General features: G+C 37.0%; 1 protein-coding gene across 2 annotated transcripts in view; it reads right to left on the bottom strand.

The window, feature by feature from the left end:
* The window catches only part of side-III (sidestep III), a 183,812-nt gene that overhangs the window by 134,521 nt on the left and 23,267 nt on the right, over positions 1–26,024 (bottom strand). For both annotated transcript variants that reach the window (XM_036357354.2, XM_036357353.2), the window contains exon 2: positions 10,653–11,992. In XM_036357354.2, the coding sequence (XP_036213247.2) occupies positions 10,653–11,088 (436 nt within the window). In that variant the 5' untranslated portion in view covers positions 11,089–11,992. The remainder of the gene's footprint in view (positions 1–10,652; positions 11,993–26,024) is intronic.

The following is a 26,024-nucleotide window of genomic DNA, read 5'->3' on the forward strand; positions in this document are numbered from 1 at the left end:
GAAAATTAGTACATTAATTTCTTAGTAATAAGATTTTTGCTAAAGCTAGGCGGTGCCATGGCCATTGTCCAATTTTGTTGTTGTCTTCTATGAAGCTCATTTGCGCTGTCTTGGGTGAGAAATTTAGAACCTCTGACATATTTAATTAGAGTTATCGTACCTTTAGTAGTTTTCAACAAAACTGTTATTTGGGGAGTGGGCAGGGCTATCAATGGATTTCAGCAGGTGATGAAAAAATGTATCCTGTGCTTATTTGAGTGATATCGCTTAAGTCGGTTCGGGGATATACCATATACGATACGTGGGGCGGAGCCACGACTATTCATTCGCAAAGCCAAACTTTGTGTGGTGTCAAAGAACATGTGTACCAAGTTTCATAAAGAGTTTTCCATTTTTACTCAAGTTACAGCTTGCACGGACGGACACACGAACAAACGGATTTCAACTCATTTCTTCAACCTGATCTATATTAAATGTTCGGTTACTCCTTATCTAACTCGATTAGTTGAAGTTTTATAATACTCTGTAGCAACATGTTGCAGGAGTATAATAAATATAAAATAGTTTGAACCGAATAAAAGGGTGCCTTTAAAAATAGATAGAAATAGATAGATAGCATGAAAAATCTTCGAATAAAATAAATTCTCAGCAGTATAAAAAATTAATTCAAAATTCTTTCACAGAAACTGAACTCCTGAACTCTTCAGCTTATTCGAATTTCTAGAAATTATAATCTGTTAATGTCACAGACGGATTTTCACAAAGTAATTTGACATCGAGTTGAGTATAAATGAGAAAAGAAGTTTGAAAGGCTGTCGAATGAAACTATCACAAAAGGTATTCTTCCCACAATATTAGTGCTTGTCGAAGTTTCAGAAGAAATGATGATCTGATGGGTAAATAGAAACTTCATCAACTTATTTTAAAAAGGTTACATTTGGCAGATAACATCAGCTCCATACTAATGTACTGAAATTACTACCGGAAATATTTCATAGCATTACTGATATTCGATATAATTCTAGTTGTGCTCAAAATATTTTCAAGCCGCGGTTGCATGCGGTGTTGAAGGTCAGTTAACAGCGAAGTGTCAATAACTTTTCATAGCTTAAAATAAAATTGCAATAATCAAAGGATTTAATCGATTGGAAGTATGCACGAATAACACTCGTAAGTAAACCAGAAAGTGCTCGGTGCCTGTTTTAAAGTCTTATGTATGTATCCACTTATATGGGCTCTAGTCTCAGATCTCGTATCATAAATTATATCATACTACGGGTAGAGTACGGGATACTGCCATGCCACTATATACAATAGAGTAGGTTCGAGTGCAATTTCGATGTGTGAAAGTGCTGAAAACCGACTTCTGTTAATTAAAACTTTCCGCCCAATGCATGCAACAGAAAACTATTTCACTCAGTTGCCATAACTTTTCTGCTGTGCCCAAAGGTACTAAAATTGTACAACAACGAACAAGAGCAAATGACACACAAAGTCAGCTGAAGAGCAAGAAACGGAAAAAGTGACAAATGCAAAACTTTCGTACATAGTTCCGTTTGTCATTCGGAATTGCGCAAATATACTTACGAGGCAACAGCAAGAAAAAATTTATTGCTCCACAATTCTAAAGTGAAAAGTACGTTTACTTAAACACCAGCAATTCTCTTATCCACATGTCGGTTACAGTTAAAGACACGATAATTAAATCAGTATCTCTCTAATAATATTTTCATCAAAAAAGAGCTATTTTCTTGACACCGAATATATTCAATTCACTTCAATTCCTTCTTCTCGTTAAATAACATAGATTTTTGAGCGAGTCGAACGTCTATCTATTCCTACTTAAGTGCGATGTTCTCAGTAAATACATGTATGATTATAATATTCTCTAGTTTGCGGTTTACTCCAGTTTTTAGTTATAATATTACATACTTAGATAGCAAGCATTAGTATTCCTCTCTGTCTCTTTCTACAATTCCTCATTCATATTCAAACATTTTTATATAAATTATAGGTTTTCCGCCACTTCAATCGTCCGACTAGTTTGTATGCAGCAAAAAGGGTTCGAAATTGCCTTTATTGGCGAAGTGGGTCAACTCTCCAACCACCATCGAAATAAATATCTAAATTCAAAGTTGACTAAAAAGTATCTTATAGGCTGCTAGGCTCCATCAGATACTGCTAAATGGCAAAAATAAATGCAAAGCTTAACCGCTACAACAGCTGGCACTGCCAGAAACTGTTCGTCTGAATTGCCGTCAAAGTCTATAAATTGTGCATTGATTTATGCAAAATTCGCATGCTAATCCGACGCCAGCCGCCAACGGCCACGAAAAATTCAAAGCAACGGCAACATTTCCGCAACAATAACGACGATGAAGGACATGCAAAAAAGGCGAATGAAAACAAGCATCGGCCCAAACAGAGGCAGTTGTTAAACAAGCAGAAATTCAAATTCGTTCATGCATTCAACACAACCAACGCGGAGGCAATACCAACGCCTCAGCCCTTGCCCCCACCACTGAAATTGCAGAGCCCATTTGCTGCTGGCGGCACTTTGCAGTCTCAACAATAAGAAAACGACAACCAATGCATCACACGATGAAGTTATCCTTTTGATTTGTGTACAATGCAATGCGACACTGACGCATGACACACCACAAGCGATGGAGGGCGAGCAGCATTATTGTCTGCAACTACGAGCACAATGCTGGCGCTGGAAGCGTCAAAAATACGAGAATGTGCATGAACCGCGCCGAAACACAATGAAATGTGGAAAGCAGTAAATGGTCATCGGCGAGAGACAGGACTACACAAATGATATGCCATAACCGGCGCTTGTGGCAGTTAGAAGCAGAAAAATAGCGCCTCAGTTCAGCCACTTGGGGCGAATTTATAGCAAGCGGTGCGCAAGTCCCGTCGTACACTAAGCGCCGAAAGAGTGGGAAGAAGAGACAAGTTTTTTCAGCAAATGGGTCACTACTCACTGACACGGTCTAATGAGTTTGGTGGCTGGTATTTAATAACAGTATATGATACTTGTTTATAAGAACTCACGTGGTGGCATGTAAAGACCACAGTTTTTGCTATATGCTGAGATTAAAAGTTCATTGTCTTCTTTAAGAGATCGTCTATGAAAATTTGTTTCAAGCTACTTTGATAAATGTTTGTTAGAATTCTTATCAGTATCCTGGCTGGTTCAACGGATCTTCAGACAATAGACAATAGCAAACACTGTCTGCTGCTGAGCAAACGAGGTTCATGCATGCCCATTTGTAGTCAATCAGCTAAGCAAAATAGTATTGTAAAAAATGCCGTTATTCCAGCATATCAACACTACAAAAGCCTTTCACCTTTCAACAACCTTCGGCTGAGTGTTGCTGTATGCAAACACAGGAAGCACGAGAAAGCACGTTAGATGAGCACAGCACCCCGCACCCGCCCCACTACCAGTTGACTGTGCTGATAATTAAAGGGGTGTAAATGGTTCGCAGCAGTCGCAGCAACTTATTCTAATGACTGCACACTTTACACGTTCATGAATATCACAATAAAGCGACAACAACAACTTGTATACAAAACAATAATAAACACTTAGCAATGACCAGCAAACACCCATACACACTCACACACAACAATTTTACTACACTTTGCACAGGGGTATCAGAGTTGAGAGCAAGCAAATACAATGGCCTCGCTGCACTCCATTGTTGGCCAGCCAACCCAGCTGGTGAGGCAGACAGAAGAACGTGAAAAGAATATTTGCACAATAAACACGTGACACAAGTAGGTTGCATTCGTAGGTAAATGTGTGTGTGTAGAGGTACTGGAGCAGTTTGCAAGTATTCGCTGTTGATTGCAATGCACTTATACCCTCTTTGCTGCATTGGAGGCATGTGTGTGTATGTCGTGCGCTGTGATTGTTATTCCTTGTGTTATCCTTTGCTGCTGCTCACTTCAACAAACATCCGTTGGTGCAAATTTTATGTTTTCATTTATTCTTCTTTAGTTGTTTTTAATATCCATTGAAGCAGTTTAGCCAGCAACTTGCTAACTAAAGTTAAAAAGCATTAAATTAATATTATTAATAAAGTAAGCTTATTATTGATTTAATCAGAATATGCGAAGTAGTATTTAATAATTCTTACTCGCAACTCGCAAGTGGCTGCACCTAAGCCTTAGTTCGGCTAATTGTGCTCCCAAGTGAGTTGCAAGTAAGCACCATTCAACAAATATGTAGAATTAATAAAATTTCCAGGCTTTGTTCGCTCTAGCTCTTTCTTTTAAGTTAAACCATTGGAAGCTGTGGAAGATATCCAATCTCAAGCAAATGTTGACGGGGTTTTCGCAAAGTTAATATCTGCTTTCTGTCGATTCCGCTGAAGTTGAGATCTCGGAGATAACTGCTCCGTGATGAGCCTGGCCTCTAGAACCTTCTCTATAAACCGATATAGAAGGTTTCATACCTTCTTTGCGTACGTCTTTATATTACAACTTGCCATGAAACTCAGCTCAAGTTGAGAGTGACCCTTCCAATTCTTTATACTGGTTTCATATACGACGTGACACAATTTTATGCTCAGTGAACTATTTTTCTATATTTAAAAAAAAAATTCAGATATTGATGGATTAAGATTACTAAATTAGACTTTCTTTCTATAGGGAAGTCTTTGTATTCCATTAGATTTTTATGACTTGCAGTATTAAGAATGCTTACAACTTCTTTCAAGTAGGTCCAAATATGATTAACTGTGATAAATACATATGTTAGTATCTCCGAAAATGCTCAGCTATTTTAAATACCGGTAGGAGTGTAATAACTAAGCGACGGCATAAGAAAATATTAAGTTTGACAGCAGCATTTTGTTTCCAGCAAAACTGTTTGACTCAGCGGTTTTTTTCTTTTTTCACGCTCTATAATACATCATAACACCCTATAGAGTCTGGTGTTTGACCAACAAAACACATACATCTGCACATCACTTAGCACAAACGTATATTTTTAGTAAAAATGACACTTCCTTCTTAAAACGAACTGAAAATTAAATTTTTACATTGTCACGTTGTTACTGGTCGCGACCAAGTCCAGTGAGTGGGTTTGTCGTGCGCATGTACCATATGTGCACCGCCAAAGCGGTGTCCCCATACGATGACTATGTACCACGTGACACATGGACTTATTGGCAGTTTGTATGGGTATTTTTAGAAGCTGCCAGTTAAATAAGCACTCGCTTAACAAATACACACACACAAAATCGGTTGCATGCAATGGAGGTGCTATAAATGTAACGAAACTCGGACCAGCGTGCTGACAGACTAGGATAACCAAGTGTGTGTATTGGCCAAACAGGCACAGCTTGCCACATATTATCGTAGGAACGCTCAGTCATGCTACAGAAAATTAAGCGCTTGAGTGAACGACGTTGGACGAGCGAAATGTCGGCTAGCACACATCACACTTGCCTTGTACACGAGATACACACAAACAAAAAAAAAAAACAAGTTAAAAACGCGAATTGTGGCAGCAAGTTTACTAGATATATATGAATGTAAATTCCATGGAATTGTCTCAACGAACTGAGCTGTCAGTGGCTACTCAGCAGGACGAGCGTGCAAATCGGATGGGGCTTGTGCTGAGTTGGCAGCAAATCCCACCGTCATCTAGCCACAAAGTGTTTCAGCAAAAAATTATAAATTATAATTTCATTTTTTAAAGCAACAACGTCGCGTGCTAACAGCCAATCCAACATTTTTGACCGACAGCGGCAATAAACGAATGAAGAAGTACCCAAGTACAATCGCATATACCTATATTTTTTCAGCAGTTCAGGCCACTAAATTCGATCGATGCACAGTGGTAATATTTCTAACATGTTATTTTATATTTTCTTACTTTTTCACTGCAAACAAATTTCCGTTTGAAAATAACAACAACGTTACTTATTTGATTCGAGAGAATAGAAAATTGACACAGTAAGGTAGTGAGATATTCTTCTCTTTCACTATATTAACGGTACCATACTTGATATTTGACAGTTTGACAGTTGTTTGTTCGATTCGCCGGACTTCAAGTTTTCGAATCAGGATAAATAACAATCAAATTATAAATAAAGCCAATTAAAATTTGATTTAAATTATTTAATATAATATTATATCAAGCTTACAGCGGCTACTCTTATGTGAATAATAATTTATATAATTTAACTATTATTGTTTGTTACCTAGAGTCTAAGACAAGACACAGTACAAACGCGCCATGACTTCGCATATACAGTGTGAATGAGAAGTAAAGCACCGGGGCAGAGCTAAAGCAGGTTATGAACGTGCACATCAGGTGGCCACCTAGCTCTAAGCGTATTATAGATGAGTATTTATGTTTGTGATAGAACATATTCATATAGTCAGGCATACTTTAAGGAGTGCGTGTCGGTATTAGCGTATAAGGACTCTTGGGGCAGCGTAGGTTTATAAAAGATGAAGTGTTTCCTTCACAAATTAAGGCAGTAGTTGCAGAAGCTTGAAGTAATAACAGCAACGACTACAACAAAAACACTAGCTGTACGATACCTCACTGCTGGCACATTCGAGTATCACGATTCGTATATAAACAGACGTGTGTAAGTAAGTCGACGTTAGTTATAAATATTATTAAGTTGCTGAAGACATACAGAAAATATGCAAATAAATTTCGAAGCATATATTTGTAACTGTGTGTGTAGCTCCAGCAATGATTAACGTGGATCGGGTTACGTGAAAATTTCAAGTAAATTTCTAACTTATATAAATATCTCGCAAAGCCTTGCTTCTCGGAAGTGAGCATGAAACCTTCACGCAGATGTTGGATATTCTACAACTTTTTTCAATTTGGGATCTAATGAGTTTGGAAACAATACCTGATTCAGACTTAAACTATTCAACTACAATCAGTTTGTCGCTGAAGAGTTAAAATTAAAAAATTATTAAAAATAAATTTTCCCTTTGCTTTGTTTTTTTTTTATTTATCAGAGAGTGCTAAAAAATGTAAGGTCTGTGGACCGGATTTGCTCAATTTCACTACTGTTTATTTTGAGTCGAATTCAAGACCTCCGAAACTTCTCCAACCGACACTGTGCAAATGTATATATGCTCGTATATGCGTTAGTTGTTATCCACGTATGTATATCGGAGGCGCACATGGCTCTGTGGCAAATGCGCGCAATTTCGTGCTGTGGCACCTTTCTAATCCACTTGTCAAGTAAATATTAGTAAGCGGTCGGGCTGAAAAAAGCAAGGAGCAGTCACAATGCCAGAGGCAAATCGTCGGCAAATAGTTCAAATGCTTGTGGCGCAGTACTCTTAATACAGCTATTACTCACTGCATAAACCCCTATACATGCAAACTACCATATATATGGTACATATGTATAATAATGTATTTCTATACATACGCTTACAAATTAAGCAGAAGTACATAGAAGTACCATATACTTGTGTTTCCTCGTGTGCATTTGAAACGTGGGTGAGCGTTACAACAATCAGTGATTTTATGAAATCTGGAATTCTTCATGGCGCTCCGTTGACGCCGACGTCGTGTCGATTAGTGAGCCAAACAAGGAGCTGGGGAAAGGGCTGAAACATTCGACGCCGCATGACATTTAGCAGCAAGAGTAATGTAAAGGCGGAAAACACTTGCAGGGGTTTACCCTAGATATCCAAAGAAAATTTAAATTTAATACGAGTATTGTACAAAATTCCACTGTCAGTCAAACATGCGGGATTTGTAGTCATTATTTGCACACACATACCCCCTCGCTTTGTCATGGTACAGTAATTACATAAGTCACTAGTTTCAAATCAAGAATCAGCATTCAGCGCGTAGTAAATATTCTCCATTATCACACAGCGCAGATAATTAATGAAGTTATACAGCGAAATGGAATTTTGTCAGAACACGCGACTGCTGTTCATATTCAGCTACCTGCTGACAAGGGTTGTTACGGGAGACAACTGTGGTTTTCGCAAGCACACACATATGTCTGTATATTATCAACCTTTGTTTTGCTATTTTTAGTTAATGTACTTATTATTAACTTCTGACTCCATTTCTAACGGCAGCAAACTGTTGGTAAAACCGACGGGTTGCGCCTTCATAAATGTCGTAAAATCGTCAAAATTTCTGTCTTTTCATTTTAACGAACTTCTGCACGAATTATGCTTAATTACAATAAATAGAGATACAAAACATTTGCATGTATGTGTGTTCACATGACATTTAGGGCAGGGCGCAGAAAGCATTGGACAGTCGTAGTCAGATTTTTTATGTTCGCATTTAATTAGCTTTTTATGATCAACCGGAGATTAACACTAATTTATTAGACGATTTAAAGCTAATCCGACTAAACTTGCAAATAACGTCAATTATTGAACTGAATCAGTTTTATAATGAATAACAGAGTGCAAATTTACCAAGTTACAGAGTCCGGTTAAATGAGAGCCATCGACAACTTTAAAAATTAAAAAAAAAGAAATAATAATAAAAATAATATAAAATAAAACACAGCTTCGAAAAGAAGTAGCAGAAGTAGAATTTTATTATGCCCTGCACAGGGTATATGAAGTTTGCCACGAACTTAGTAACACCCAGAGAGTTCGACGCTTCTCTCTGGATGTTGATGACCCTATAAAGTACGAGTATATATTATATATTTAATTGTATTTGTATAATTTGTATATACGCTAGTGCCTTAGTTTTGACAGTTGAACTGCTCGTTTGTCGAAAGCACCGGTATCGGACCACTTTAGGTTATAGCTGTCATACAAACTGATCGATCAATCTCAAACCTTTGTATGTAAAACTTTTTTATTTGACAATATATCTTTATGAAATTTACATAGATTGTTATCCAAAGCAACCCTATAACGCTCAGCTTAAAAACAATGCTAGCTTACAGATACCTCTTATTACTGCAATCGCCTGTACCAAATTACTGTTTAATATCTTAATTTATTGCTTATTTATGGCATTTTATATGTTTACAATTACTGGCGTTTTGTGGGCGTGGCAGTAGCCCTTACTTTTTTGCCAAGGAACAACACATAAGCAAAGTCTCATTACAATATCTCAATATTTATTCAAGTAACAGCTTTCACAGATAGACGGACGAACAGACACTCCCACGGATTTCAACTCGTCTCGTCATCCTGATCATTTATATATATAAAACCCTATATTTAGCTCGACTATTTTTAGGTAATGCAAATAACCGTTAGGTAAACAAAACTATTTTACTCTGTAGAAACATGTTGCAAGAGTATTAATATTTAAATATAGTAAGGATATGCAGACCTCTTCAGTCGTAACTTAAATGTTGAGTTTCATTTTAAATATTTAGGGTATTCACGAGGTGTCATATTGTGTCATATCGTCATATTGTCTTATGTATTTAAGACTGTCATATCAATACTGTTGTTGTAAATTAAATAAATTTCATCAATTTCTATAATAATATGAAAGGAAGCCACGATTATCAGGTTTCAGAAAAGTGAAATATAAAAATATTTTTTTGTTTTCGTTTCACAATAAAGAAGCTTTAATTTTATGTTTGTCAGTTTCTAATGAAATTTTTGTATTCTTAATTTTAGAAATTTTATACAATATGACATAAAACGATTAAGGGGTGCTCACAGGTGTCGTATTTTTTAAGACTATTGAAATACGACATAAGACATAAGACAAAGCTTGTGAATTGCCTAATTGTAAAAATCCGTGTTATATTCAAAATACACCAAAGAGAAATTTTTTAAAAGTAACATATAAATAATTCCAGCTGTTGAATTTCAAATATTTATAATTTTGAAGTATTTTAGAAGTTGTCCCTCTCTTCAAAGTTGTTAACTTGTGTCGATTAAGGGGGAGCAGTATAATCGCCTTTGAAACTCTAGCCAGTGGGGGCGCTATAATCCACTTATAAAGCGTTTACACCTTTTGTCAACCTTAAAAACATAATTTGAATCAAACAGCAAAAAGCGTTATGATGACGTAAATTAATTTGAAAGTAATGACAACGCTAAGGCCGACAGCCCAACGCCAAAAGGCAAGGCAACAAATGCCATTATCATTCTCATACAACCAACTCAATAATTTTATGTCGGCTGACCCATTTTGCCCCTTTGTCAATGCGTCAAGCGCGGTTATGCCTGTTTTATGTGTGTGTGTGTGTGTGCGCTTGAAGTCTGGTGTAATTGAATACTTTCCACGCGCCAACAGCACGTTTGAGGGGAGAAGAGAAGCCGCGTCGGTTACATGATTTCAATTAAGCGAAATTTTATGTTGCAAGAGGCTTGTGTAGCTATGTGCCGACGAAAAGTGTTTGGCATTGAAATTAATATGAAATGACTACATTACAAGTGCGGCCCCTTGTTAATGTTAAACCACCCCCATCTCCCCCCAACGTGGATCCTTGTTCTTGTTACGCTTAATTTAGTTAATTTTTTGCTGCGCGGCCAGAGCAATTGTTTGTTTAATTGTTCAGGTGTATGTGCTCTGCGCTGACCTAGAATTCAACAGCGAAAGTAATAACGGGAGCTGTACGAATTTCCTGCCAAATGAATTGAAAAAGATAGCAACAAAAAACAAAGTAACGAATTCATAACAGCGAGCTGTGGTGACTAACCTGGATCATCGTCATCATCCCAATCGATTTGGCCGACGCTGCTGTTGAAATTCGCTGTGAACACCAACAGCGTCACAAGGCCAACGATGCAGCTGCGCCAGCCGCCCGAGTTGGAAGCGACCAACAGACGTGGCGACGCTTGCTCTGACGTTGCAGCGCTTTCCTTGCCATTTTTGCCGCAGTTGTTGTTGTCACTGCTCTTGCTGCTGATGCGGATTGTTGGCGCTATCGTTGTTGTTGTAGATAACGTTCGCAACGCAGCTTTACATGTCAACGGCATTGAACTGCATATTCTTGGGGCTGCGTTTGTGCTTACTGCCGTTGTTGTAGCGCATGCTGCCGTTGCTGTTGTTGTTCTTGTGACACTTTTAGTTTGGTTACGGCGTATCGTCGCCACCGCTAATGGCGTTGCTCGTTGCAGTTTTGCCAAATCCATTGTGCGTTGTTTTGTTATTGTTGTTATAGTAGCGTGCACTACGCTTTGATTTTTTTTCGAATTTTTATTGCTGCGCACTAACTATACCTGCCTTGCACATTATTATGTTTTTACGTTTTATTTTTACTTTCCGCTTTCGGCTGCTGCTGTTGCTACAGCCCTCGGAAGTTGCAATTTAATTTACAGCGTCGAAACTTGTACGCAACTTGGAAGCGATACGAATTTACGATCGTGTATCTCTAAGTGCGTTTGTTTACATATATATATGTTTATCTATATATATAGTTATCGTGGGACTTTTAGTTGATGCTGACTTTGCTTGCGTTCAGTTTGCAGTTTCAGCTCACAGCCTGCACTTTTGCCTCTCGCAGCACTCTACCACGCTCTAATGAAGCGATTCGGCAACAGCGAGGAGTACAACATTGCAAATGACCGGCATGCGAAATCGGAAGCACCTTGAAGTATACGCTGTGTTTCGCTTAATTGAAACTAATTTTGCTTCTGCTTTTAGGGGCGGTCTGCAATTCTGCTGTTGATTTGTCTTAGCGTCTTCTTTTTTATTTCCGCACTTAACTTTCTTATGCTTTTCCTCAGTTGACGCAATGCTATTCAATTAACAACTCTGTGTACATGTTCTTCTCGGTGAATATCTCCACTGCCCTTAGCCTCGCTAATTAACTTGTTTTTCTAGTCCTAATTTCCGCCACTTGCGTGTGCATAGCCCCCATTTGAAAAGAAAAACTTTCCTTCTCTGTGGCCCTTTCAAATTCTTGAAGGATTTTCGTACTTTTTTATATATTCATTACAGCATTCGCTCATGTATAGATGCTTGCTAGTCTCGCGCTGCTTTTTAGTTATTTATTCCAAGCCCATTCACAAATTCCACAACGGTGCTTTTAAAAATCTGCAAGTGAAAAAAGAAATTCATGAACAATTCTGTAAAATGTGGCAACAATAAAACAAGCGAACAAAATAAAGACATTGAATCCAGAATTAAATTACTTAAAATTACACTAACGCCACGCATACAATTACATTCTGGCTGTAAAAAGAATAATTTGTATTCCAAATATCTTCGTACGCCCATACACGTGCCGGCAGTAAAGAAAGAGAGAAAACGAAACGCAAAAAAATGTCTCGAAACACTCGTAAATGCCACCCGACATAGCGTATTTGCCAAGCGACTCGCTTTGGGCCCAATTAGCTGACTTATTATTGGCAGTGCGCAAACGTTCGCGCCTAAAATCACGCCACAGCACAGGGGAAGCCATTAAAGATTTACGAGTATACGAGTATAATCGTCAAGCATATACTCGTATTCCTATTCGGTTGTGTATGGATTATATATATATAATTTCTTTTGCCGACAATTGAGCCAGTATGATATTCGTGCCGCTCCAGCTTACACGAAAATAGTAGGTACTTGATTACGTAAAATGTGTATACAAAATATTATCAGGAGTTGTACACCTACACCTTCCCGAAAACATTTAAATTTCAGTCGAAAAAAGGTTCGTGTGCTCAGCTTATGCTATGTGACGCGCTAAGGCAGTTTCTGGCCAATTACCTAACGGTACCAAATCAAATTTGTTAAAAAGGTGCACTTAACGGCAGCAATGCTTTTGATCAATGATCCACTGACAACGGGCAGGTGCTCGAGCTTAAGCCAAGCACACAACCAGTTGAAGCTAACGAAGTGCTGGTGCCAGCCAATTCGACAGAGCAACGGATGACTAACCCGATTTGGCCTACGTACTGCGACCAAACAACAAAGATTTGGGAACAGGGTGCAAGTAAAACCCCACACTTACACCAGCTCAACTGAATGCGGAGCTAAGTTCAGCATGTGGCCCTCAACACACCCGCAACGCGCTCAAAGTCGAACTCTTAAATAAACTTTGAAAGGCATGTGGACTGCCAAAATAAGCAAGCGAAGGAAAGTACATTTGTTGATATGTAAATAGGGTAGTAAGCTTAAAAGCCACACAAAGATTCGAACCCTAAATCATTGCATAATGAAAGGTACCTCCACCTCGTACGCATGTCAGGAATGAATGCAGCATACTAACTTATAGACATTTATAACTATGTTATACACCTCAGCTTAAGATCTGCCTTTTACAGACCTTAACGCCATTTTAGAGTGTGGAAAGGGTCTGCAGATTCCTTTCAAGAACTTAATGGTTACCGAGGTGCCGCCAAAATTTTATTTTTTTTAATATATTTTCTTTTCCAAAAGCGTAGTGCAATATCGGTGCATCCATTAAATTGGCGATGCCAGGCAGTAAATATCGCTTATCAACAGGATTATTATAGGCATTCATATTTTGCGCTAAAAACTAATTCACAATCTAACTTCTCATAAATCCAATAATAATAACGTGCTACTGAAAAAATGTGTTTTGTTTTGGGGACCCCAGCCGCTGCAGCACTCGTTATATATTGACTTAAAATGAATTTGGCCTTTACTTAAGCTTGCTCAGGCGCACTTGACACAAACACAACTACTTTTACAGGTATGTGTATTTACCCGTCTGTCCAATTTCACTCCTAATAAAGTTCTAGCTCGACTGATTGTGTGGGCACTGGCTGAGAGCTTGTGCGTCGGACAACCGTTTGGCTGACCGAGTTCGCTTGAGTTATTTGCACAGTTACCACAGTTGTTGTTGTCGCACTGTACAGGTGCCAACTGGCAAGCGTGGACACACACAATTGTAAATACACACACATGCTTCATAAAATGTATGTATGCCATATCACAAAGTTTCTGAGAAATGTACATACCCACACATATATGTATAAGCAAACACATATGCTTCGAAAGTAAATATGTGGCAGGAGCGTAGTAATTTTTCTCACAGTTTCGCCCCAACAACCACTGGCCGCCGTCCTTGCGTTCCGGGTGTAAGTTAAAAACCTCCTCTTGTATTTGTTGTTGTTGCGACGAAGTTCGTGCACAATTCATGAACTGCACTCGAGTGTGCTAGCAGTCATATATCATATTTGCACTAGGTGCCCCAATTTCAAACTTTCCAAATTCGCATTCTCTGTCAAACACTCGCCCACACAACAACAAAACCCTTTGCGCTAGTAGGTCGAACCACCCTACGCCACCCTACTTGAGGCAATGCACTTTGGTGCTTGCACACACATATTTGCTGGTGAATTTACTTTCTTATCCCTCACCCTGTAGTTGGGTGTTACGTACACATTCAACTTTATTTACGACTTCAAATGGACACCGATCTGAAGGATATCGGTTGGGCAAATGTTGTTAACTAAATACAAAAGTTAAACAAAATAAAGTAAGCAAACCAAAGGAACGAACGAAAAATTCAACCATTTTTATTGCACTTAAATGAGAATATATGTAGACACCCAGCAAACACCGATTTACTGTTGCCGAAAATGTGAACATGATTGCGTTGGACAGCCGAGATCTCTGTTTGCTCATCGGTAGAGCAGGACAGCAGCTCAGCCAAAAATCAAGAGCCGTGAAAGCAGTTAAATAAAGTGAAAATCGAAAAGACGCCTAGAATTTGCTTGAAACTAAAATTTTTGCGTTAGTCTATAAAAAGAACTCTGCTTCTGGAATATTCGTTTCGATATCCATTGAATCTAATAACATCCTGAGCATTGCATGCGATCGATGTTTGTTGGGTATCAGAATGGCATTTTCATGCATACATGCGAACGTGTATGTATAACAGATTTGTAAAAAAATAATGGATTTTGTGAACTTTAATCTGTGCAGGTAGAAAGTTCGAAAAGTAGGAAAGCAGCAATTGGTTTTTGGATAAAATTGTTAAAAGTCGATAGCTTTTGCGGTTTAGCTGCAATATAAATTTTGCTAATTGCTACAGGAAAACTTGTCCGTCCGTAACTGAAAATATTTATTATGCAAAGGAATGAGCAGAACAATTTAACCAAGGTAATCGATTGAGAAATACCTACTTATTTAATTTTATGTTATATGAACCTCTGTTTTGAGGATATTCGACGTTTTAGAAACTAACGGAACGTATTAAAGTTTAGAAAACGGGTTTATAGTTAGTATAAAACTCTACATTCACCTATCCTTATTAATTGTTCCCCGATGATGGTAAAATCATTGAGGTCGGCGCGGTAAGTTTTGTGGTTTTCTTCCTAAGAAGTTGCTATTTTGCGAAACTATAGCATATAGCTACCAAAATTAAGTTCTGTAAAGAAAGATTTTTTATATAACAAGATATCTTCACAAAATTTGGCATAAATTATTGTCCAAGGCAAGCGTAAAACCTCCGAGCAAATTGTTCAGATCAGGTTATTAAAGCATATAGCTAACATACAAACTGAATGATCAAACCAAGCTCTTTGAAAGAAATATTTTTTATTTGAAAATAAATCTTCCCGAAATTTAACATGCATACATATCAAAAGCAGCGGTTTAATCTCCGAGCAAACTGTGATGACTCCTCATCAGAAGGACAAACACAATGCATCTCAAACAAAAAAGTTTCCCTGTCAATCAGTTACTTTTCCCAAAAATTTAATATGTTTTTACCTCACTGTTCGGTATTCAGACCGAACATGTTAATGTGGTAGTTCGTTAATTGATACTTCGTTAATTGATACTTCGTTAAAACACTTAACTGTGAACATACTTTTTGCTCTATCTCAGTAGTGTGGTATATTTTGTTCCATAACAGCTGACTCAATTTTATTAAATACTTACTTTTAAAAAATTTATCTAAAATTATTTTGTAGCGAAAGTAAAATATATTTTTTCACAATTAATCACATGAACTTTTGAGGCAACGACGCAAAACGAATAGCTGATTTGATGTTAGCAAGCAACGACAAAATTATCACGCTTGCCAGGCTGGTACTTCGATACTCGCTAGATCGATAGTAACAAACTACCGAATAACGATTAACGAATTAACAAAGCTGGTCTGAAAAAACCTAATGAATGTTTCTACAAAAATCTTTATTTAAAATGAAAAAAACGATTCTCTTTGACCGCATACCATCGCTTATACGTTATAACACACGTTCTGATTTAATGGGCGAATAAGTTGCAATATTCGATGTTTTAATCTCTTCATCTGAAATATATTTTGATCTACATACATACCTGCGGTCACTGGAATATTATAAAATACATTTATCTGCCCCCAAAAATATTACAAAAGGACTGGGAAAACCATTCAAAAATATCAAACAAGCCCAAATCAACTTTTACTTTGTTCGAAAGAAATGTCAAGATAAAAATTGGTCGTGGTACTCGTAAGATTTTGACGATTTAATGTCAGCTTACCCTTCATGATTTATAACAGTAAAATAAAGAAAATAAATTTATTATACTCTTGCAACATTTTGCTAAAGATCATGATGAAGGGACGAGTTTAAGGCCGGATGGCTGACTGTCCGATAAAACTTGGTACACAAGTCTCTGGGCCCGTAAGACGCAGATGAGCGTAATCGGACAATTGCCACTCCCACAAAACGCCATTAATCGAACACCAATAAAATAAAAACATCCATAATAAATTACAAGACTGTTGTTTGCTATAAATAATCGCATTAGGGAGGGTCATCTGCAGTTTGAAATTTTAAACCACTAAAGCAATCATAACCAAGTTCACTCAGAACAAAACAAAAAACGGACAATGGGCGTGGCACTGCGCACCTTTAGGTGGAAACTCATATCTCGGCGTGTTTTAGTCACAATAGTGTATCTTTGTTCCAAACATAAGACGGCTAAAATTGAGTGAAAACTTGACCGACTCCTATATAACTAACATCAAGATTTTCGAACATCCGGCTAACTTTACGACTTATGATTTTTGATGATATGTGAAGTACCTTAACGAAGCATTTTATTAGTCTGTGGCGTGTTCATGGTATGAGGTATTAGCAAGTTGTATGCCGAATATGTCGGTCAGTGAGTATTATTTATAAATAAAATTGTTTCAAAATATGTTCTGGAGTATACCTGAGCAAAAAATGTTCGGTTACACACGAACTTAGCACTTCCTTACTTGTTTATATAACTCCTTCTGGGGCAACTAAAGCAGGAAAGAGACTACAGTACTTTAGCACGGCAAACACACTAAACACAAATCTTCAAGCACCGTCGGATAGCTGGCTATTGTGTTGGGCTGTGAAGTTTTTTTTGTTTTTGTTTTTTTTAATGCAGTTTAAACCATCAAAACTATAAAAATCTACAAATCCTTTTAGAGAACAAGCAAGCAAAAACCCCAAAAGTCTTCAAGGGAAATGCGCAGCTGTTGGTTAAATGTCAGTGTATGCACTTCAGATTGTCGCACTCCGTAGCGCACCATATGTGCACACATTTAAATTTACACGCTGGTTGCACTGAATGCTTTGCTGGAAACGCTTCGGCTCGAGCGTAGCCCCTCTAACATGCAAATGCATGAGCGCTCGCTATACGAGTATTGCTCTGTTTTCCTGCTTTTATTTCATTCATAATTCTGCCAGTTTATTTTATCACTTCTCTCTTATGTTGCACTTCATGGCGGGCTGTGTTTTCGAGCTTCCTTGCAAAGCAACGGTTTCTTCTTCCATTCATTTTCCCTCAAGTGACACACATATAATTGCTCATGTTCCAATTGGGATAATAAATCGTTAAAATAAAAAAGTAACGGAATTTGAGAAAAAAGCTCTAAACCCAAGTAAATGTAGGGGTAGATTTTACATCAAAATCGTTGTAAAAAGTGGGACCACAAAAATGTGAACAGCTTTTATGTGCCCTCCTTCGCTGCCCTCGATTTGAATTAACAAACCACATGCAGCTGCGTCTGCATCAATTATGACAACAACAATTCAGTATTTGTATTGTTTTCAAAACGAGCACATGAGCGCATTCTTAACAGAAGTGCCTTTGGCGGAGCACCGTGGCGCCAGCCTAAATGTTTTTTACAAAGGAATACCGTTTTGGCAAAGGTTTTTATTTTCTATAACATTTTCAAGACCCAAAATCGGTTTATACCCGTATCACTCTTTCTCTCTTAACTAAATAGTGGCACACATCAGGCTCTCTCTTTTTGTCAACAAATAACATTTTTCGGCCTTTTATATATTTGAGCCGCTACTGATGTATGCCCCACATATTTGACAGCGCCGCTAGTGAGTGACAGTTTCACAATGCGCAACTTTATTTTTTAATACTTCCTGATGCCCTTTGCGTTTCGTTGTTGCTGCAGTTGCATGTATGTGTGGCTTAGAGACAAACGTTACAGCATCCCTAAGCGCTGATATTCACGGTCTACACTGCATTGTTGGCACTGTTACACGGTTATTTATTTACCCCATATGCACATATGTCAGAGACGCAAAAACTGGCACTCAAACACTGGCATTATGGCACATGTGCACAACTAACCTGTCACTCACACCACTTGCTAGAGCAACCTACATATGAACTCGAACAAGTTAAAGTAACGACATTTTAGGGATTTGTTCTATGTGCCATATGTGCTTAAGCGTTGCTGGATTTAGGAGGACACTAAGTAAGTTTGTTGCTATGTCTTTAGTTCAGGGAATATGTGCTGTTTGACAATAAAAAGATCAATGAGATTTTTCTGAAACAATAACTTCATAAAGTGAGACCTGTTTTTTGGATCGTTTCTTTGTCGAGAAAAAAATTTATGTTTTATTTTCTTTTTAGTTTAGGATTTTGATATCCAATGAGGTTAGCACGGTTAGCTGACCAAGCTTTTATAATTTGTTTTTCTACTCCAACGAATTCCTTCAGTATACTTGCCAATTAAACTCTTCGGAGTTCTATGTATATGTTATAGTGGTAGAACACCCTGTCAATAAAGGCAATTTGTGTCCGTTTAAACAAAGACTTGCGTGGCGTATTTGTCAGGCATAAAAGACTCTATCTAGTTCCCAAATTTATATTTCGAAAAAACTAACCCAAACTTTCCCATCATTCGCAAAAATATTTTATTTATTTTTAAGAACACATATTTCTGCAAAAGTTTATCATTTCCATAATGCTACCTACGCTTGAAAATTGAAATCTCCTCTAAGGTTACCTTTTTATGTCTAATTCGAAATAGGTTTCAATGTGAAATATTTGATTAGTTATCTCTTGATTTTGTATACTTAGCATATTTGGAATCAAAACAGAAAGCAATCGGTCCAAATCGTAACATAGTATCTATATACTTATCATTATAATTATCTTCCTTCATTTTAAATACTTGTATATACCTAATAGAACTGAAATTATTTGCTCATCATAAATGCTTCAAAACTCTACTAAGACTAAGACTTTGCTGTTATATTATATTTGTATGTTCGCAAATTACCGCATTGCCCCAAATTTATTTTCACGAGCTTTAGCTTGGAAGATTAAGCTGCACGTATTAATACATATTGCTACTCCTTTTTATACAACAAAGTGTTTCTCGCATATAAATGTCTATATATATAGGTATATACACAAACAACAACGCTGCCGGAACAGGCAAGTTCACAAGAGTCTACGAGAATCCTCGTAAGTAACAAGCCTCTTTAAGATTGCGCTGTGTGTTTTCGGCAGCGAGTTTGCACTGACTTCAAGAGTCAGAAGCGACAGGTCTACAGTCGAGGTTAAGGCATCGTGTTTTTCAGAAAAGGTAAATATCATGTAAAGCGGGGCGTGTGCAGTGTAATCACTCCCGAATTTATTGTTTTGGCGTTTATACCGTTCTTTTAACGATGGCGAAATGTACAAAACACATATAGGCATATAAAGGCCTCCTAACTTTGCAGCCATGACGTTGGATTTCATCATCCGCGTGGGCGCGGCGTTGATGTCAGTTTCGTTTACGTTGGTTGACAGACCATGCGATATGCCCCATGACGTTGAGCGTTTAACATGTTGAGCATCAGTTGCTAATCGTTTTACGCACGCTTAATACTCGTATTATCTGGGATGCCGCTTCGCATTGGCTTATGAAAAAATCTTTGTGTCATAGGCCGTTAAGACTTTATTTCAAATTAAAGTTTACACATATTTTTCTCACGCAGACTTAAACTTGAAGAAATCGGCACGCTCGTTGCTTAAAACTTCAACTCAGAGCTATATTACTTCTCATCATTTTCCAACTATTAAGTTAAACCTTCCGCCTTGAATGGGAAACGATAATTTTTGCTTCCAAAACTTCTCAGCAGGTATTAAGCTGGAGTCCGAGCAAATAGAAGAAAATTCTTACACATAAGTTCGAATAGATCTCATATTTTATCTTAAGCTACGCCAATATTGATGTCAATCTAAAGCCGCAAAGAGCACAAATATGGTATAAATTCTGAAACTGGTATAATAATCGACTAGTTGTGTTTGTTCGCTTGTCATTGTATATACAATAGTTATTCAGATGTTAGCGTCCTGCTTCTGCTTGTGGCTGTTATATCTTTCTTTATATAAAATTGATGGCTTTGATTTGTGTCAAGACAGTTTCTTGTTGTTTTTGCTTCATAATATGCCACCACCGTGCAACATAGTTAGTAACCTGTGGCACCGTTGTCTTGTGGCAAGTGTTCTGCGTTACACCTTCTGCAATTCAATAATTCATTGCTCCACTGACGCTTGTGGCTCCCACACCTATTCGACCCCGGCTTGCGTGCCCTGGTGGCACACAATGACAGTTATTGTTATTTGAGGGATTAATAAATTCCTTATCGCGATGTTCGCGCTATTGTTTGCCTTCATTACCGGCAGCTATTGTCATTGTTGTTTGTGTTGTTGTCCTTCTGACTGAAAGGATTGTTTTATTTCATTAATTCTCGTTCCGTCGCCATGTGATTAGCGATTTATTTGACGATTGTTTAATTTTTATCAGTTAATTTGTAATTTCAAATTGTTCGATTGCCTGGCACCTTTCATACTTCCATATGAATTAATTAGTCATGATTTATGGATTTATTAATGAATTTTGCGGTTTCATTGATGCAAAGGAGCGATTGCCGCCTTTGAGTAGCAGTTAAAATTAATTAATCGAAAGATTTGTTGACTCCACGCCTCCAACTCTTTACTTCCCCTTCACATACCTATTGCTCGTAAATTTTGAATACCACAACAGAGTTTCCTTGCCTATTAAAAGTGAGTAATTAAGGAGATTAAGAATGTCGGATATTGTACGAAAAAAAATTTGCTTTCAAGAAGAAGATTATGGGATTTTCTTTGCGAACGCTTACCTCTTGCGCCTCATATTTCATTTTTATTTACTGATTAGAACGGATAAAAGGTAGAACTTTAAATCAGATACAGTGAAATAATCGCTTTTAAGACTGATTTATTCAACAAATATATGTATAATATTACAGTATTACTAGTGAGCAAGTGGAAAAAGAGGAATCTATAGCCTTAACATTTTTCCCGTATTCATTTTTTAACTGAAGTACTACACAAAGTTAGAGCCCTTATCGATATTACGCTTGTGGGAACTCAGGAAAGACAAGTGCTTTTACAACACTGTCTGGTCCATAAACGAATTTTTTTCTTTTATCGAGTAAATGAGAAGTTAATATTGTTTAAAATATTTTTATTGTCTTACAATACATATAGGTTACTCAGCAATTTTTATCATTGAAACTATAGGTTTATGGTAACTGATATAAGAGACATAAGTTTGACGCTTGATACCGCGTCAGTGGTGGTCCTATATTTTGTTGTGGATTCTTGTGGATTTTCAAATTCAATTTTTCCGAAAGAAAAGTTGTCAACTGATCTTTTATCTGCAAAGTTGATATTGAAATCGCCAGACAAGATAAGTGGAAATTTATTACCATTGATAATCCGATTGAAATACCCAATTTCAATTGTATTATTCAATTCAAACGAGATCATGTTCCAAGAGGTAGGGTAGCTATTTACCAAAATAATAATAATGTTACTTATATTACGACTAAGAATATTGAATACTTTATTTCTTGTTAATTAAATTTTTATTAAAGTCCATATTTTTATTTGCATTAAAAAGTTGTATCTTAAATATTATTAATTTAGAAGCACCCTGCTGTCTCCTCAATAGATTTATTCCGCTTGATTTGCTAAAATACGCCTAAAGTTATGCAAACACTTTTCGCATACTTTGTGATCGTGTTAGGTATATTTCGCCCGCGATAATATGCAATAGCTTCGAAAAACTATTCATGGTGTTGGCGTTAGAGAGATATCAGAGAATCTCAACATCTCGTCTAGCTGAACTCATAAACTTTTGCTTGGCCGCACTGAAGGTCATCCTAACCGAGGCTTTTAACATTTGTATAGAAGTTTGTATTAAGTATTGGGATGTTTGTATTTGCTCAGAGGTCTATTTTGAAGGCGATAATAAAGTTTATTTTTTTACATATGTGAAAATGTAGTTTTATGTCGATCCAGGGAATATTGATTTCTTCTGTTTATTTTTTCGTTATTGTAAAATGTCATTCATAACGGAGCCATTGACGATAACATTATGTACATTCCAACCTTGAAATATTTCGTCGTACTGTGTGAAAACCACACTCTTCCCCAAAGGAGCCTGTTTATTGAAATGTGCGCTATATTTTTGCGCAAAAATGTGTTTTAATTGTAAGTGGATTGTGACATTAAAAGTTAATTTAATCATTACCAATTTTCGCTTATCGATAAGCGAACAATAATAACAAACATGATGGCATTGCTTACATTGTTGTAGACATGATAAACAGACATGTGCAGCTCGTCGATTAACAATCAATGACAGGATATGCTGGCATTTAGAGCCAGTGCATACTACTCACTCCACTCACTCCCCTTGCATGTTTCTGAAACATTAAGCATACAAACCATTCGTTAACAAATTGGCGTACATACATGCACAAGTGTGTATTGTGTCTCACTGGCACTTATGTGAGCTAGCATCGACTCCATTTATCAGGTGACAGTGTCTTCGGTCTTTCTATAGACTTGTACAGACTGATTGGGGAGGACAACATTACTCTACGTGGCACGGACACCACGCCGGTGTGCTTTAACTTCAAAAAGGTGTGGTACGACAAATTTTTTCTCTACAAAAATGTTGGACGCCCACATTAAAGACTTCTGAAAAACCATGCAGTGACAAGAATTACTAAGAGCTCTGACATTTCCTGCCCCAATATGTTCATTTCTGGGTGTGATGTAACGTATTACCTTTCAGTATCCGTTCAATCAATAGTTTTCTTATCGAAACAGTGTGTAGACTTTGAAATGTTTTGTTTTTGTGACTGAAAGCAACAGGAATCGGTCGTAAAGCTGAATACTTATCAGAGTGACTTATTTGTTGATAACAATACGGTATTTATATTTGTGAAAAGTATTTTTTCACTCCACTGAACTTTAGCCAACTTTAGAGATCCTTAGTTTCTTCTAACGGTATTTGTGTAAGTTTTAAAACATTGTAGGAAAGGCTGGAGGTCGGTCCAGTTCCTCCTGATTTCATTTCTTGTGATCCGTTCACAATTCATAGAAATCACATGAGTTCTCAAGGTGGGGATACATGCAAAAAAATGGGATTTTTTTTTTAGAACTGACTTAAATATGTTTCATATGATCATAGTGTACACGCTTATTCACTTAACCGTGAACAAAAATTTAGGATAAATGAGTAAAGAGATGTTTGGGTAAGTACTTTACCTATTGAATATATAATTAACATTAATTCTTTCGTGTCTGATTTCATTTTCGTTAAGTGTTACATCTTGAAAATATTCTCTGAAAATTTCAAGTTGATCCAATAATTACTTTTTGAGTTACTCGACAGTGCTCGGGCACTTCAAAGCGCTATGCCTTTTTCTCAAAACTATGTTTTTTGAACTGGAGTAAATAATAAACTCGGGCCTGTTCGACGGATTTTTTTTCAAAAAATTTCGATTTTTAAGACCAATTAACTGTTGTTTTTTCCCAAAAATCTAGAAAAAAATTTCCTGAGACCGCAATTTTGTTAATTTTTGAAAAAGAAGCTTTGATCAAGCCCAGTATTATCTATTTATAACACTAATTTTTTCTATCCGATTGATTTGAGATGAATCTCCAAAGACTTATGAGTGTCACCGCAAGGACATTTTTTTTGGAACTGGGTCAACACAGACAGCTTTCACTTTGGAAATTAAAATTTTTTTTGTTTGAAATTTTCGTGACTTCAAGTCAAAATATTGTATAATAATGCCATATTACTATTTTTGTAAAATAACATGATTTAATAGCAAAAAAAAAAAATACTGAAAATTCCCATTTTTTCGTGCCTTTGACTACCTCTAACCCCTTAAGTGCAAATGATAAATTTCTGTGGCATGTTAATGCCAAACTAATTAGTTAATCTCCGATTGGAACAGTACGATTTTTCCGTTATGAAAAAGTAAAACGAGAAGGTATTTTTACGAAGCATAAATTAACCAGCGTTTAAGTACACATAAGTACTAGTACAACGGTGAGGGTTTTGTGCGCATTTAAAGTGTTAAAGTTCATTTAATTCACATATTTTATTGACTCATAATTGATTTTTTCCAATGAATTCTTTTGAAGCAATAAAGTGATTGAGTAAGTGAATGCTTTTTAATTAGCAAAGAGTAATTAAATTTATATGAATTACTAGTAAACCGTTAATTAAATGAAAAATGCAAATAAAACTCTAGCACCTATTAAAATCGAAAAAATTGCTGTTGGTTTAGAATTACTAATCAACAAAACTGGAATAATTTTACTCTTCATCTCTTGAATATTACATTTTCTGGAGCTCCAGGTGAATATAATTCAGCTACCTTTAATTTTTGAAATTTATTGTGCCTTTGACAATAAAAAGTTTTAGTTTTGTTTTAGCTACTCGAGGCATATACAAGTATAAGCATACGTTCTCTCAAGGTACGTTGTATATACATACATATACTAAAATCAAAGCAAGCAAGCACAATAAAATATCGCAATCCGGTTGACACCAAGTCTCCTTGAATAAAAACAATTCATAATTTCACTTATGGAGTCCGAAGGCATAAGAGCTGTATATATAAGCCGAATGTGCTCCAACTTCTGACGATGATCTCTTAAAAATATCAAGTTATCAGCAATAACAGCGGTCGTCTGCCGCTAAAATCGCCACAACAACGATATCACCTGAATTTCCACCTTGTTGCGCCTTAATGTAGACTTGCTTGTGCAAACACCGAAGCAGCGCCGGGTGCACAATGTCTATAAACTGCATACAGACTTCCATAACCCTGAACGGGAGAATGAATGCCAAGAATGAATGGCTGATTGATAGCAAGACGCTGCGTGACACTCCTTGCAACGAGAGCAGCCGCAACAGTTTCCAAGCCGAGTGGCAGATGGCAAATGAGAACAGATTGTAATGTCGTTGAAACCTTGGAGTTCATAACGGTTTTTGCCTCTGGCGGCAACGAGGTAAATTGATTGCATTGTCTCGACGGTGTAGAAGTGCGTTTGGCTGTTACCAAGCGAAAGCTGCTGCTGATGATGAGGAGAAAGACACTAAATTGCAGTTTAAGCTGATAATGATGGACACGATTGAGTGATGGAAATTGTTGTTTGAGACGTTGTGTGCTGAGAACTAGCTTGCAGGCAGTTAGCGGCCAACGTGGCGTATGAGTAATGCGAACGCATTTTCTTGGATGAGCGTACATTCATTGCTTTCACTTTTCATACACGATTTTTCAACGCCTCAAGTGTTTTTAGTCTCCAGTAAAATTTATTGTAGATTCGTCAAAATTGGTCGGTTGTCCATTAATATAAAAAATTAAGATTGTGGAGTGCCAGAAGATGCCTTCAATCGAAAAGCTTTCGAAAAGGCTGTTTCACTTTTACTATGAAGTGTAATTTGCATATTCATTCGTTTTATTGTGTGTAAGTTTTCAAAATTAAATTTAAGTGTTACTTTATTAAAATGAATCACAACTAAGCAACATATGTATGTATCACGAGT

Source organism: Bactrocera oleae, chromosome 2, assembly GCF_042242935.1.
Source record: "Bactrocera oleae isolate idBacOlea1 chromosome 2, idBacOlea1, whole genome shotgun sequence".
NCBI lineage: Eukaryota > Metazoa > Arthropoda > Insecta > Diptera > Tephritidae > Bactrocera > Bactrocera oleae.